General features: G+C 38.8%; 1 protein-coding gene across 1 annotated transcript in view; it reads left to right on the forward strand.

Annotated features, from left to right (window-relative positions):
- Positions 1 to 16,413, forward strand: part of LOC126321930 (heterogeneous nuclear ribonucleoprotein U-like protein 1) — a 105,707-nt gene that overhangs the window by 46,556 nt on the left and 42,738 nt on the right. The window contains exons 7-9 of the mRNA XM_049994241.1: positions 6,225 to 6,337; positions 6,429 to 6,689; positions 16,106 to 16,228. Coding sequence (XP_049850198.1) covers positions 6,225 to 6,337; positions 6,429 to 6,689; positions 16,106 to 16,228 — 497 coding nt within the window. The remainder of the gene's footprint in view (positions 1 to 6,224; positions 6,338 to 6,428; positions 6,690 to 16,105; positions 16,229 to 16,413) is intronic.

The following is a 16,413-nucleotide window of genomic DNA, read 5'->3' on the forward strand; positions in this document are numbered from 1 at the left end:
ACTTGTTTAGGCTTAGGTCTTAGAGTGATTGTCAAATTCTTCTCACAGTATCTTGTCTCCAAACTCCAATTCCAACTATTGTTACTACATCATAGTGGGCTGCTCCTAACCACTCCCTCCAGCAGTGATGGAGTTTTAATGGCTTGATGATTGTTACCTGATGAATAAATTTTAATAATCAAACTATGGAAAATCCATGATTAAATGTAAGAACATTATGAAAAGGAAAGTTGCAACTCACCACATAGCTGAGATGCTGAGTCACAGATAGGCACAACAAAAAGCCTGTCACAAATAAAGCTTTCGGCCAGCAAGGCCTTCATCAAAAACACACACACGCAACTCAGGCACTTGACTGCAATCTGTAGCAACTGAAGCCCGATGGTGGTGAGTGGCAACTTTCCTTTTTCATAATATTGTTAAATTTTGGTGATCTTAGACTGTTTTTATTTAGAAGCTTTCATCCCAAAATTTTTGATTGCTGTTTCCCTGGAACAGTGTTCCAAAACTTGTTCTATCTATTCTTTTCTTATTTTGAATTTGCAAACTTATTTACCAGATTAAGGAATATCACATTATAACCCATAGTATGTCAGTTTAGTTATTCTTAATGAGGACATCCTCCCAAGTTGTTCACATCTGGAGATTTGAATGGGGGACTATTTTACCCGTCAGGATGCTGTCATCAATAAACCATATAGCAGCACTAAAATTCCAAGGGGGAAAGTAATTATAGCTTTAGTTCCCCTTTGTTTAAACTTTAACAGAAATATGAGTAGTGTTCAATGTATCCTCCAAGTCTGGGCATTACTTCCACTTTCCTTAAAGATACGTTGTCATGTGTAACTGGCAAAAACAAGTACTTTTTTAATTCTGCATTGGATGTTTCCATTAATTCTTCAGTCCCACGTAATTGTATTCAGATTTGCGGGCAAAGGCGGGTGAGATTAGGTGTGTTCTTGTGTATACAGTGAACTTCCCTTTTACACTTTTCAAGGGACACTGAACCAGTTATGCATTTTTTCATACTTAACTTGCCCCTTTTTTAACATTTTTTCTCATTGTCAATTACAAATATTTACATAAGTATTTTCTATGGTGTTTGTATCTGTTTTGCGTTTCTTGGATTGTATTTGGCCTTTTGAGGATATCTGGTACTGTGTGCTCTCTGTTATGTAGATAAATCCCACACACATGCAAACTATTGTTTGTGTAATAGTACAAAAAATACATACGTAAATACTGCGTCTGACAGCGAGAATAAATTCTCGAAACATGTTTTGCTCGGCGTAAAAAAAGTATTTAATGCTGTGTTTAAACCAAAAACATTTGCACATCGCAGAGTGAGTGAAGGTGTCAACTAGTGCTACAATTGGTCGAACAATGAAAAACACTAAATATGATTCAACATAGGTGTGACAAGGATCACAACACTAACTGCAGATGCATGGTAGAGACAGTTTGGAAATGGTTGTGATTGGTCATATATATACATATATATATCTATAATCAAATAGCCTTTGTGTGGTGTATAAAGAGAGTGACAGTCACAATACACATTGTTATTCTAATAATCCTTGACCATGCAAGAGGGGGGGAATTGGGAAATAGGTTTATGAAATCCAGTTTTGGGAGCATCTTGTACATGGGGTGCTAGTTACTCCTATCAGCCATGATGCCAAGTAGTTTGGCAACGACAGGAGATAAGGCACCAATTGTTCCAACTTTTACTGCTCCAAATCATTTGAGCAGAGCATCCTGTTGTCAAAAAACGTAAACCACCTTATACTTGTAAACACTACTTGATATGCAACGGTGTTCCAGCATAATTTGACACCTTTTTTTTTTCTCCACGAGCATTTTTTTTTATAAACTGTAAATCATGGGAAAATTATAAATGTGCTGATGCAACATTGGGTGCAAATCAATATTGTGGACATAGGAAACTTGACTGGAGCAATAAAAAAATATGTTGTACACAGCGGGAAAATGTTAATTCCGGCAACATAAAAGCGGGTTTATACTGCATTATGTTATATTTTGTTAACAGCCAACAAGTATTCTGTTTCACTCTTCAGTGAGCAGCTTCAAAGACCAATCTCTCTTTATAAGCGATGATGAGTTCAGTGCATTGTTGTTCCTAAATTGTTGGGTTTGCTGCTAGTAACCATGGCTCTTGATATTAAGTGGCAAATAGCAAATAAGTGAAATGCATAAATTACAGAATAAAAATTGTCCTAAAGTGTGAAATCCAACAGTTCGTGTTGAACACTGAAATCTGTGTAGAAGTTCCATAACTGTTAGCGAATTTAAATACCGCAGTTACTAAAGCTCCTTGTCTTGGGGCTTTTGTTCATGAGATTGTCTAATCTGCTTTCTTTAAAAATATTTGCAGTTGCATGTGATCACACATTTTGAACAATTCTCATTCAAAAACAAAATGACTTGTGCTGGCATACTTTACAGGAGATCCTGTTACTTAGCTTCTATCACTATTTTATAAAACCCGCATGTAAATACAAGTTGCATATATAATCAAATAGCCTTTGTGTGATGTATGAAGAGAGTGACAGTCACAATACACATTGTTATTCTTTGCTCATCGTAAGAGTAAACATGAAGACGACAAACAAGAGTGTGATGACTGGTCAGTATTTGTAGCTCTACACTGGTGATGTTTCACTATTGAAAGTAGGCCCAACTTATGTATTAGATATCTTATTACTGTCATTTACAATGAAACTTTGACCTTCTGATGTATTAACAGCCATCAACATTTTTCTTAATCACACTTTAAGTAAATAGTTTTAATTTAAAAAATCTTGTACATTCAGTCTCCGTAAACAGTACTTGTGTTCTGATTGTCTCCTTAAAAATATGTACTGTGAAAGTTGATGACACTGCTCTGTGTTTTGTTGTGAAACATGCAAGCGGAAAACTGTTCATGACTTGTTTTTCACAAGCTTGCTGAGAAAATTGAGCCCTTCTGTTTTCGAGTAGGTCACATTAAAGATACATGCATGGTGTAATCAGTAGTGTCATAGAATGATAAACAGTTGTGTTTTGAGGTGGCAGTTTGAATATATATATCACACACACACTGGAATTCTTTAAATATAAGTTAATTAACTCATACTTAACCATTATTTTTCAAGAACAATTGGTGTCCTCTAATTTCTAGTCACAAATTGCATGCAAAATTTTGTTTTAATTGCAAATATAAATTCTGAAGTATTGATGTCTTATAAAAGATTGCTGAAGTTGAGGAAACATTCCATGATACAATTTTTTTGAGGAACATGAAAAATCACAGTGAAATCCCACTTTTATACTTTATAAGGGACTTCAAATTAGTGTAATATGCAGGCAAATGTAAAATGTGGGAAATAGTATTTTAAGCCGTAAAAGTTATATATAGGATACCCCCCTTGCATTTTTCCACTTTATGTACATGCACATAATAGGCATCAAAATACTCTTGGCGGGGACGAACTTATTATCTAATAAAGGTTTATTTTCTAATAAAAACTGCTGATGAAATGGGAACTAATGATTGGAAGGAGAAAAGTTTGACTCAATTTCATACATCATTACCAATGCCATGGAACACCAGCAGCTGTCATTCATTATTTAATTAATGAAACACTGCACCAGTTACATATTTTTTCATGCTTAGTACAGTGTGGTTTAAGAATTTTTATCTCTTATATAAAGTGCAAATATTTACATAAGTATTTTGTGCGGTTGTTGTATATGTGTAGTTCTGCGTCTCTTGAACTATAGTCGTCTTTTTGAGGTTATCTGTTACTGCTTCTTCGGTTATGTAGAAAACCCCACACTCAGACTATCACTCACATTGTTTTGTGATGTAATGTCACAAAAATACATGCGTAAATATTGCACTTAAAGAGAATAAATCCTTGTAACACGTTTTGCTCACATTTGAGCCGTGCAGACGGAATAAAGATGTCGCCTAATGCTACAAGCAGACAAAAGACGAAACACACTAAATTGGTTCGACAGAGGTGTGACGATGATTAAGACAATCGCAGAACTGTGCGTTTGTTGTAGTAAGACACTTTTGGAATGGTTGTGATTGGTCTTGCTATCTTCATTCGTATGAACCTAGTTACTCCTATTAGCCACCACACAGAATAGAGTTCGGCAGCAGCGGGAGATATGGCACAAATTGTTCAAACTTTATACATTTACCAGTTCAAATCCACTAAGTAGAGCACCCTGGTGTCAAAAAACTTAACCACCTAATGTTTGCAAACACTGTTTAGCATACACATTATTCCAGCGTCATTTTGTCAGTTTTTTCCACGAACATTTTTTCATAAAGCGTGAATTGTGGGAAAATTATAAATAGATTGGTGCAAAATCGGGTGTGAATTACCATTGTACACGTAGTAAATTTGACAAGCGATAAGAAACATTGTAAACGGTGGGAAAATGCTAATTCCAGGAATGTAAAAGTGGGGTTCTACTGTACTCATTATTCGAAGGTGCACATTATTTTGTAGGACAGGTGTGGTCTCTCACAAGCCAGAGTGAGAAGTGTCATAGAAACATGGAAAACAATTTTCTTGGTGTCAAGCACACTGTGCAAATACTACTTCTTAAATTTGTCACCGTAACATGGCTGTCTGAACTCAATAGAATTGATCTAGAGCAAAGTTGAGAGATTTGTCGCAAGAAATAACAAGATATTTAAGCTGCCAAATGTACCATAAATAATGCACGGTGATGAAGTACAGAACAGCATGTCATAAAGAGGAGGAGGAGGAGGAAATGTGGACTTTTTGATGACTTGACGTTCTGTTGCTGATCATCTCATTATCAACAGAGCTGTACTGAAATGTACAGAGATTACCAGACGCTGTCTGTAATACCTTCAGTTGCTTCAGTATTTAATTACATGGGAAATCAGCAGTGCGCTTTTATCCCATAAATAGCTCATGCAGAAAAATTTTCAACACTCTGTTTTTAATTACTGTACTATGTTAGCTAAGATCGAGGGCATGTTATGTTTTCTGTCAGGTCAACTGAAGAGCATATCGCCTGAGTTTTGCCTTATATAATTTCCTTCTTTTTTAAAATTGAATTATACTTAAACCCATATTGTTTCTTGCTCATCTCTTTTTATGTCTTTACTGCAGCTGGTCATATCCCTGTAGGTTAGTTGGATCACCTTGTTCACATCACTTGCCTTGCCAGTGCTGTCAAAGTTAAATGCACCGGTAAAGCTGTTACCGTGATCCCTGAGTCGATGTATGTGTAACACACATAATGAAACATTTCCTCATTATTGTATTTACTGTCCTCGAGCCAGGTTGGCTTCCACTCCACGTAAAACAAAATATGATGAGGTTCCAGCAAATGCAGATTATTACACAGTATAATGTTTACATGAAGTTTATTCTTATGACGAATGAGTATATCATACATTTACAGAGTTTTCCCTACAGTTATTGTATTGCAGTTTTTTATAATAGAAAGTATACAAACTACGTATGTACAAACTTATTAGTTCTGTACACTGATTCCAGTCATATAGCTCGTAGGTTATCTGAAACGAACTTCTATTTTGCTGTATTGTTTTTCCTTGGCATTCTATTGTTGATTGCATGCTACAAATCAGGGCTGCGAGTAGATGCCATTACACAACATTTTCTTCTTGACAGCATAAGTTTGTGGTGTAAGTATCTTACATTGTGATTAGTTACATCCAGTAGCAGTAATTGTAGCATGTTTATCATGAGACTTTGCTATGAGCCTGTGGTAACATACAGTGGATTAGATGTGGCTGCATCAGTACTTGATGGGCCTCTGGTCGACATTTCCCCCGATTGCTAGTAGTTAAAGGTGCTCCTGTTTCGAGGGTTCAGCCCTCTAACAACACAATTGTGTGCTAGTGCCTGAGGTGGTGTGTGAAATAGGCAGTGTGTACCACCAAGGTGACAGTCAACAGACTGCATAACAATGCTTGTTTTGACTATTTAGATACAGGCTTCAATGAATTAAGACTTCTGAAATGTTACAAATCCGTATGCTAAAATCTTTAGTTAACGAGTTGCTTCACTTTCAGAGACTATATCAATGTCTTCATTCAGCTTTTAAATCTAGCAGTGTGTGCTGTCACAGGTGCCTCATTTGCCATCTGTTAATGATGATTAAGAAATGGTGTTTATAACTTGAAACTATTCTTATTTTTGCCACAGGTGAGGAACCATTGTCATATGGATATGGAGGCACAGGGAAAGCATCTACTGATTGTAAATTCAAGGACTATGGAAGACCTTTTGTTGTTGGAGATGTTGTAGGAGCTTACTTGGTGAGAGGTGTTGAAATATATGGTGTATGACTTAGTAAAGGTATTACTTTCTATTTCTGAGTACTAAATATATTGAAATTTTGTTTGACAGGATTTGGACAGTGAACCAATAATCATGTCATTTACCCTGAATGGAGAATCTCAAGGAGTTGCATATGAGATTGCACGGTCAGAGTTGAAAGGCCAAGCACTTTTTCCACATGTTTTGACGAAAAACGTGAAGTTTGAATGTAATTTTGGACATAAAGACATGTGGTTTCCACCACTAAATGGTTATGTGCCTGTTGCAAAAATCCCTCTTCAAAAAAGGATAGCTGGTTCAAAACGTCCAGAGAGGAGAGAGGACTGTGAGGTAATGTTGGCCTTTTAAAAAACTGGTATCACCAAAGAAACTTCTGACTTAGATTCTAGTGATATCTATCTATCTATCTATCTATCTATAACTGCTAGAAAATAGTATATTATTTTTGTGCAAATGTGGGAAAATTAAGGTAAAATTGTTTACTAATATTAAGCAAATGTACTTGCAAATTTATTTAGTTATTTGTTTAAAGGCAAATGCTCATTAAATATTGATTTTCTTAAATTAATTAATTAATTTTATTATTTGAGTGATGCATAACAGTTTTCCAAAAAAAAAATTGCTAAAGTGTGACATTTCTCTCTTCATTTGAAACTCAGTATTGGTTGCTTGAGAGTTTGTCCAGATTACACAAGTTGCTTATAGTCTGTTGTCCTGACACAGAACTTTTTTCTTCAGCTGGGTTATAAATAATCGTTTATAGCAGTTGGCGGCCCATGGCACTGTTCCAACATTTAGATTTTGTTGTTAAAAGCTATGTACAGCATATCGCACTCAAAAATTAACTTCGAATTATGGCACCTTCAGAAGTTGATTATTATTGAAAAGTGACACTAAAAACTGGAATAAAGATGCAACTCCCATGAACATGTCAGATTTATGAAACCATTGGCTTGGAAGTAGTTATTATAGACAGAGAAGAAAGAAATGCGTGTTTTAAAAGTGGAAGTTAAATTACTTTGAACTACGTTTGTAACACATTGGCCTCTTAATGGCGGACTTCTCTGTAAGCATTTGACAGTTTGTAAAGGTATTATAGTATAATATAAGGGAATAGATTCAATTTCTATCTTAAATACTAGGATGTGTACAATTATTCAAATGTGGTATGGACTAAGTCAGTAAAGTGCACTCTACTCCGACAATGTGCTTTACCTGTACAATAAAACAAACAATGAAAATTCCCAGTGGAATACCAACAATATACAAAAAGACAGATCGCAACTTACCTAAAGAAAACTGCAGACAGACACAATTAAGACATACATAAAGCTTTCAGTCACTGTCTTCATCACCAAAAGAGAAACAAACACCATTCATGCACACAATCGTGCACACGTGACCAACTATAGCAGCTTGAGCCAGAATGCAACTATCAGGTCGTATGCAAGCAACAATCTGTAGAGGGCGGGGAAGGGAAAGGGATAGTATTGTACGAGTGGGGGAGGGGACAAATGCTGTCGGGTGGAGTATGCAGGTACTAGAATGCCAACAGGACTGGGCAAGTTTTGCATCTGTGTCTTCCACAAGGATACAATCATTGTGGCAAGGGGTTGGCACTGGGATTGGGAGTAGTATAGACTAGGATGTTGTGGAGGATGGTCGACGGAACACCACTTCAGGAACGGTGGGAAGAAGCTCCGTTAGGGTGGCCGTCATTTTAGTGTGTGCTGATAATCAAAGCCCCTGGCAAAGGATGTGTTCCAGTACAGGGTGGTACTGGATGATGAAGGGGGCACTCCTTTGTGACTGGTTCTTGGGGGTGGTGGGAGGGTTGGGGGTGGTGGGAGGGGGAAAAGGCAAGGGAAATTGGTTTGTGGACTAGGTATGGGGGAAGTGCCTGTATGTGAAGACCTTGGCGTGACCCTCAGCTTACTGAGCAAGGGGTTTCTTGTCACTGCAGATACGCCATCCCTGGGTGGGAGGGATAGTCTGGTGTGAAATATGACAGCTGTCGAGATGTAGGTATTGTTAGTGGTTGGTGGATTTAAAGGGAACCAGAACTATCCATCTCCTCTGTTAATTTTTGCAAATAGAGGAACATTTTTTTTCTAAAATCATTAAACATATTGCTTTGAAATTTGGACTACGTGTTCAGTGACTATTTCTCTACAAAGTTATAACGACATGTTAAGAAATATTTATTGGTTTCTGTTTTACAATTTTTTAAACACATTCTTTTTCCTCTAAAATTTTGCGCTTTTTCTTCTGTAACTCTTGAATTATGCAATATTTTTTTACAGTTTGTTATAAAAATGAAGGAAAAGAAGTAAAAAATATTGTGTATAAATTTTGTTGATATACTGTTAGCAGTTTTTGAGAAAATGTTCCTCAAACATGAACATTTTGAAGTTACGAGGAATGGCTTCCAAAGTTTGTAACACATTCCTGCCCCATATGATGGATTATCAGCATCCTCTTCTTTTTCCAGTTTTAGTTTCCTTTTCACTGGTCTTTTCTTCCCTTCTGCTGCATGTTGGAAGATTTTGTCTCTTCTTCCTGTACCTCTTAATCTTTCTTCATCAATTAGGCACATCGTGGAAATGGTGGTGTGTCCTGGTTGGAAACCTAAACGTTTCAGCACATCACATTTGATAATGTTACCTTCATATTATGTTGCCACTGCATCATACACTTCAAAATGCAATGTTCTTATGTGTACAAACTCTCTTTTGGGACTCCTAATCCAAATTAAATTATTTACACTTCCATTTTGATTGTGTTCTCACATGTAAATACTTTCCCAATAAACTTGACTGTGATAACTCTCTGAATATGGGCTTAATTACATCAATTACAGTATTTGGCAAACTGTTTTTATGGGCATATTCCTTTCCTGATTGGTAAATATACCATGAGTCATCACACGTAGGGCACATTGCAAACTTCTGCATTACATTTGTTACACTTCAATAACATTTACATGCCAAACCAATGTGTGAAGTTATTTTCAATTCCAGTCCTCTTTCTTTGCATAATATGTTATGTTTCAAAATATTAGAGAGTAAGAAAATGTTAATTATTTCATTCACATCATTACTGTCACTTTCATAGTTTTCAAATTTTTCTTTGCTGTCACAGTTACTTGCTTTAAGAAGTTCTATTAGATTCATTTGGAGCAGTCGGTGAAGCAGTCTGAGGAGAATCTCCCTTCGAAACAACAAAAGATTTCTTCTTCCACTCATTGTGCCTTTTCTTAAACACTAGATTGCTGAAACGGGGCATATTGATATCCACAAACCAAATACGTAAAACAAGTATGAGCGATATTCGTCAAATACGCAAAATTGAACAGCTAAACAACACAAAGCAAACTCCACAAGTAAACACACATGAGATAGCATTTATGTTTACTGATATGAACAGTCACTTGTCACAGAGATAAAGCCATACAACTTTGGAAAGCAAAACAGTCTAATTCTGCAAAGATAGCATGCTTGCAGGTAGCGAGCGGTGCCATTAGGGGTGACACACAAAGTTGCTACAACCGTTTACGCGGCGCGTCAACTTTGCGCTGATAAAAAACACACTGAGAATTCACTTAGAAGGGTAAAACTTGATTTGTTTTGTTCAGAAAACTCCAGATAATTTTATAATGAAAAAATCAAAAAACATTGTCATTTTCATCATTCCAGCTCCCCTTAATGTGGACAATTGTGGATGAGGCCATCAGAAAGGTGGTGGTCAATTTGTAGGCAGGTGGCATGCTGGGTTGAGGTGGATGGGAGAGGTGGTGTTGAAGTTGTGAAGGAATGGAGATATGGTGTGTCTGCCCCGAGTCCAGATCATGGAGATGAAGCCAAAGCATTCCTGTAATACTGTCAATCTTTCCACCAAAATCATCAGCTCCACAGAAGTTTGTCCTATCAAAGGCCTTGCCTTTAGCTCAACTCTCAAATTTAAACATGATGACTTGTCTAAGATCTACTCTTCTTCTATTCCCTGCAATGGGAAAATTTCTTTGCCACCAGTCACTCCAACCAAAACCAATATAATCCCAACATTGAACTGCCTCTTCCAGTTCATACCACCATCCAACTGTGATCCTGCCCACCTAACCACCCACGGGTCACCTTCCAGGAATTCCTTGTGTCTCCCCAAGCCCCTCCCTCAGAACACCTACGTTTCAGTAAAAGATAGAATAGCCATTCATAACCTCTTTGTGCTAATCACCTCACATGCAAACAAAAGCTCCGTCACTGTTGTTATGAATCATAGTGAGTACATGGCAGACCTCTGCCCATTATCTGACTCCTCTGCCTATAAACTGCCAGTGATCCCATTGCAGAAGGCCAACGCAACCCCCAGACCCTGCTTAAAGCCACAGGCTCTCCCAGGTCCTCTCCCCTGAATTCATTCCCTCCTCACCACACACACACACACACACACACACACACACACACACACACACATTCTACATGCTCCTCTAAATCCACAAACCCAAAAATCCTGGCTGCCCCATTGTGGGTGGTTATTATTCCCCACTGAAAGAATTTAGACCCTCATTGACAAACACCTCCAACCAATTGCCCATAATCTAGCTTCCTAGATCAAAGACACCAACCACTTCCTTCATTCATTGTCCACCACCCCACCCCCTTTACCTCAAGGATCCCTACTAGTCACTGTTGACTCCACCTCCCTATACACCAACATCTATCATGCCCATGGTCTTGCTGATGTTGGACAATTAACTTTTCCTACATCCTTCAGACTCCAAACCCACTACCCCATTCCTCATACACTTTACTAACTTTATCCTAACCCACAACTACTTTCCCCTTTGAAGGGGAGGCATACAAATCTGTAGCAGAGCCATGGGCACCCACATGGTGCCCTCCCTCCCTCCCTCCCTCTCTCCCTCTCTCCCTCTCTCCCTCTCTCCCTCTCTCCCTCTCTCCCTCTCTCCCTCTCTCCCTCTCTCCCTCTCTCCCTCTCTCCCTCTCTCCCTCTCTCCCTCTCTCCCTCTCTCCCTCTCTCCCTCTCTCCCTCTCTCCCTCTCTCCCTCTCTCCCTCTCTCCCTCTCTCCCTCTCTCCCTCTCTCCCTCTCTCCCTCTCTCCCTCTCTCCCTCTCTCCCTCTCTCCCTCTCTCCCTCTCTCCCTCTCTCCCTCTCTCCCTCTCTCCCTCTCTCCCTCTCTCCCTCTCTCCCTCTCTCCCTCTCTCCCTCTCTCCCTCTCTCCCTCTCTCCCTCTCTCCCTCTCTCCCTCTCTCCCTCTCTCCCTCTCTCCCTCTCTCCCTCTCTCCCTCTCTCCCTCTCTCCCTCTCCCCCTCTCTCCCTCTCTCCCTCTCCCCCTCTCCCCCTCTCCCCCTCTCTCCCCCTCTCTCCCCTCTCTCCCCCTCTCTCCCCCTCTCTCCCCCTCTCTCCCCCTCTCCCCCTCTCTCCCTCTCTCCCCCTCTCCCCCTCTCCCCCTCTCCCCCTCTCCCCCTCTCCACCATGCCAACTATTTAATGGGCCATCTTTTCAGGTTCACTGAAATCATCTCTGTGGCCTTGACTCTGGGCCAACTCACACTATCTCCGTTCCTTCGCAGTCTCACTCATTAAGTTCACCTGGTCTTTCTCAACCCAGTGTGCCACCTTCCTAGACTTTGAACACCTCCCCTCTGTTGTCTCCATCCACACCTCTGTCCACATTAAACCCACCAACAGTACCAGCATTTAGATACCTGTCATTCATTTGGCACTAAAATATCCCTCTCCTACAGCCTGGCCACCCAGGGATGATGTATCCACAGTGACAAGAACTCTCTTGCTGAGTATGCTTAAGGTCTCACCAGCATCTTCAGATAGACACACTATCCCCCAGACCTAGTCTGCAAACAGCTCTCCTGTGACATTTCTTCTCAAACACCCAATCCTCCACCCAACCCCAAGAACCAGTCACAAAGGATTGTTCCATTCATCAACCAGTACCATCTCAGACTGGAACAACTGAACCAAATCCTTCTGCAGGGCTTTGATTATCCTGCCCAACACACTACCCCCCCCCCCCCCCCTCCTAAAGTGGTATTCCATCAGCCATCCAGTCTCCCCAACATCCTAGTACATTGCTATACCAACCCCCATCCCAGTACCAATCCCTTGCCACAAGGAATGTATCCCTGTTGAAGACTCAGGTGCAAGACCTGCACAATCCGTCCGCCCAACACTTCCTATTCCAGTCCTGTCGTAGGTTTATCCTACCCGATTAGTGGCTGGGCCACCTGTGAAGGCAGTCGTGCCATTTACCAGCTCTGCTGCAATCTACCACCCAGCTGTCAAACAGGATGAACAGCCATTTCCAAACTGTGGCCAAAAGCAAAGTAGACCCCCTTGTGGCACAACATGCAGCTGGACAGACCAAGCTTAATTTCAATGGTGGTTGCTTCACTACTTGAGCCATCTGGATCCTCACCTCCACCACTTGCTTTCCTGATTTGCCCAGATGGGCTCCTGTGTGTATGAATGGTGTATGTTGTTCTGTTGCTGATGAAGGCTCTGGCCAAAAGCTTTGTGTGTCTTTTAATTGTGCCTGTGTGCAACTTAATGTGTTTTCTTTATGGTAAGTAGCAGTCTTATCTTTTCGTACATTATTACTATCTAATGTATAGTACAGTAGATATTTTCAGTTACGTCTCTTCCAAACAGATCTCCGTAAAAAAGAAGAAAAATACGGTGATCACAAGTATAAACAGATTTCATTGTTTTAAATTATCAGTCTACAATTTACATCCATCTAACAGCCATTGTTGGGTAAAGACAATCTTCATACATTGCTGTCTTCAGAAATACTAACAGCATTGTTGTTGCATGTTTTTAAATGTCATCTACGCACCTTCTTTTAGGTCATGTTTTGTATTTTGTTAGAACCCTGCAAAGGACTGTTGTGGTTCCTATGTCTCCCCAACTAAATGTCCTTCTACTCACAATTTAATTTTCATTTATTTACAATTCTGAATTCCACTCTAGCCTGTTTGCTAGCAATTCCCAATATGAGTATTTCCGTTGCTCACTGAAAGTCGTGTTTTTGAATGGTTTCAGTACTAAATCAGTGTCACATCTGTTGATCAAAGCTGGTTACTTACATCGACTGAACTTTCCTTTCTAAACATGTTAGTCTCTCTTAGTTTACCAGACGCTCTCCAGGGCATTTTACTACATTTTATGCATTCTGGTGTTCATCCAGTCATTGCTTTGTCATGCTAAACACACAATCGTAAACAGACTCCAAGAATTCATTAACACATTAACGGAAGGTAAAAGTAAGTGTACTCTTCCAGGAATCACACCAAATGAATATGGAAACTTGTTCATACTTATACATCAAGAACGAGATCTGCATAAAGTGTTTGGCACCCAGCGAAAGTCACTGATAATTTGTTTGTAGGTTGAACCGTGTTGGTGGTAGCACATTACTTTGTGGTAAACAATTCTGCTTTTCCCATGTGCCTTTTCTGTCATCAAACAATACATAGAATTCATAGTGGAAGTAGAATTATTTGAACCAAATGGTAGTCTAAGAATGTTCCATATAGCTTTACAGAGCAAAATGTTTTGGTTTGTCACAACAGTGTTCAGATTCTTACCCAAGACTTAATCTGTGTTCCTAAGGTGAGAATAGGACTTGAACAAAGTTTGCCAGTTCTGAAAGCAGTTTGCTGTGGTTTTATTTGTGACTTACCTTGACACTTGATGAAGTTTAAATGACAGTGTGTTCATCTTTGAAGGAGTATGTCAACATAAAGCACTTTTAAGACGTCCTGAACAACAACATTTTGACAATATAATGACCCTTTCCCTTTAGTCTCTCTAAAATTATGAGGGCATGCCTGAAAGCAATGCCTCTGAAGTATTATGTGAAAACTTCTAATTTTTTTTTTAAATAAAACAATCATCATTAACATTCTACATCTTTATTCTGCATGCATACATATTTGCAGTACTCTGCCACTAGAGGGCTTTGAATTGTACCTTGTAACATGGCAGTATATAATGTGACTGTTGCTGCCGCTGCGTGCTGTAATTTAGTTTTGAATTCGAAGAGTCCATCCACACACAGATCCTAACGGTGCCAGATCTCGCGAGTGCTGCAACAGTCAGACACGTTGAGTTCCCCCGTTATCTATTGTAATCCATACAGTCCTTAATTGGCCCCACCCAATTTTCATTTGTTTTCAGAACTTCTAGTACTTCACTTTGATAGTGATGAAGCAGAGCAAGTAGAGATCAGGTTGTGCCAATGTCAACAGAGTCAAACATTCTGCAGTGACTGTATCAACAAACTCTCTCAATGGGAGAAATACGTTGGTCATTGCTGGTGATTACGTTGAGAAATAGATACGTAGATACGAAGAACAAAAATATAATGTTAATAAAGAGTGTTTGATTTAAAAAAGCTTTAAGAGATTGACATAAATTTGGAGGCATTACTTTTCAGCATGCCATCATATCTTATCCTATGCTAGAATTTATTGAACACTTCACTTAACTGTACATTTGATGTATTTTCCTTTTTCAAAAAGGTAGAAATTAATAACAGAAGTGTAAAATAAACTGTCACGAGAAAATGCCAGCATTAGCAAGAAAAACACTGAAATAACCTCTAAAAATAATCTTTCCCTGTCCCTACTCATAAGTTTCTGGTGCAGTGTATTTCCCTTTTTTCCAAGAGTGCTAGTTCTGTAAAGTATGCTCTAGAACTGTGAAGATTAGAATTTAGAGGAGAGGTAGTGGTGGAAGTGAAGATGTGACGGTGGGTGGTGAGTAATGCTGTGGTAGCTCAGTATGTAGAGCTCTTACCAACAAAAAGCAGAAGTCCCAGACTTGAGTTCCAATCTGACACTTATGTTTTAATTTGCGTGGAAGTTTAAATACTGAAAGGTGTTTTGGAAAACTGGGGCCATTGAATACATTTTTGTGGCGCAACAAAGTTTGACTCTGTAAAATGTGATTCATCGTTAAAACAAATTTTAAAAAAAAATTGGTGATAGAGCAGTCAGTATGTATTATCTGAGCAATAGTAACAAGGTGGTCTTTTAACCACCCTATAACATAAAATGTACTAGCATCCAACTGCTTTGCTGTAACAGTATTCCTCTGGCTTCCGTACATGTTTCCTCTCCCTGATATACATTGTCTTGCATTCTAATGAAGCAGAAAATTCCTTCTGAGCTATGCATCTAAGGAACAAAGAACTGAACACTGTAACAGATAAACTTCTGGACAGGAGCATCCAGATAAAATCAATAAAACAGCGTACATACAGGTTTTCACACAGAAGTCTATTCTTATTTATATCCAACTTTCATTTAATAGTTATAATTATTGAAGTAGAGGGCTCTTGGGACTGAGTGTGGGTTGGAAGTTGTGCATATAATAATGATCTGTAGATTTGTCTGTATAAATAGACCTGTGTCCCCTACTGATGCACTCTTATTTAAGATTTGAAAAAAGAAATTATTATTATAATTATTGTATTGTAATTTCAAATAGAAAAATACTGACCCATTTGTTTCAAAACAGCCCTTTCTATTAAGAAAAAGCTTGGGTTTTCGAGGGGGGGGGGGGCAGATATTAAAGTCCTATCTTTTTTGTTGGCTCTGCACAAGTTTCATTTAATTGCTTGAAGTTAGGCTTTAATGTATGTTGTTCATTCTGTAGAAATTGCACAATTTCATTTATGCTTATTCGATACAATTTTTTTCAGATGATAATGATGTGTGGTCTTCCCGGTTGCGGTAAAACGACATGGGCAAATGAGTGGTATATGAAACACCCAGACAAGAAATACAATGTGTTAGGCACCAACAACTTGATTGATAAGATGAAGGTACAAAATCTTGTTTTTCTTTCATGTTTTGTGAATTGAGGCAATAGAAATTTTGTGTACTCATTATGTAGCTGTTTCAAATCATTCCAAATTAATATATCACACTTACTAAATATCTTCTGAAGGGTCAGTACTATTAGAATTTTTCTCTTAACCCTAACTTTTTATAACACATCAGGTCACAT

This window comes from Schistocerca gregaria, chromosome 2, assembly GCF_023897955.1.
Source record: "Schistocerca gregaria isolate iqSchGreg1 chromosome 2, iqSchGreg1.2, whole genome shotgun sequence".
Classification (NCBI taxonomy): Eukaryota; Metazoa; Arthropoda; class Insecta; order Orthoptera; family Acrididae; genus Schistocerca; species Schistocerca gregaria.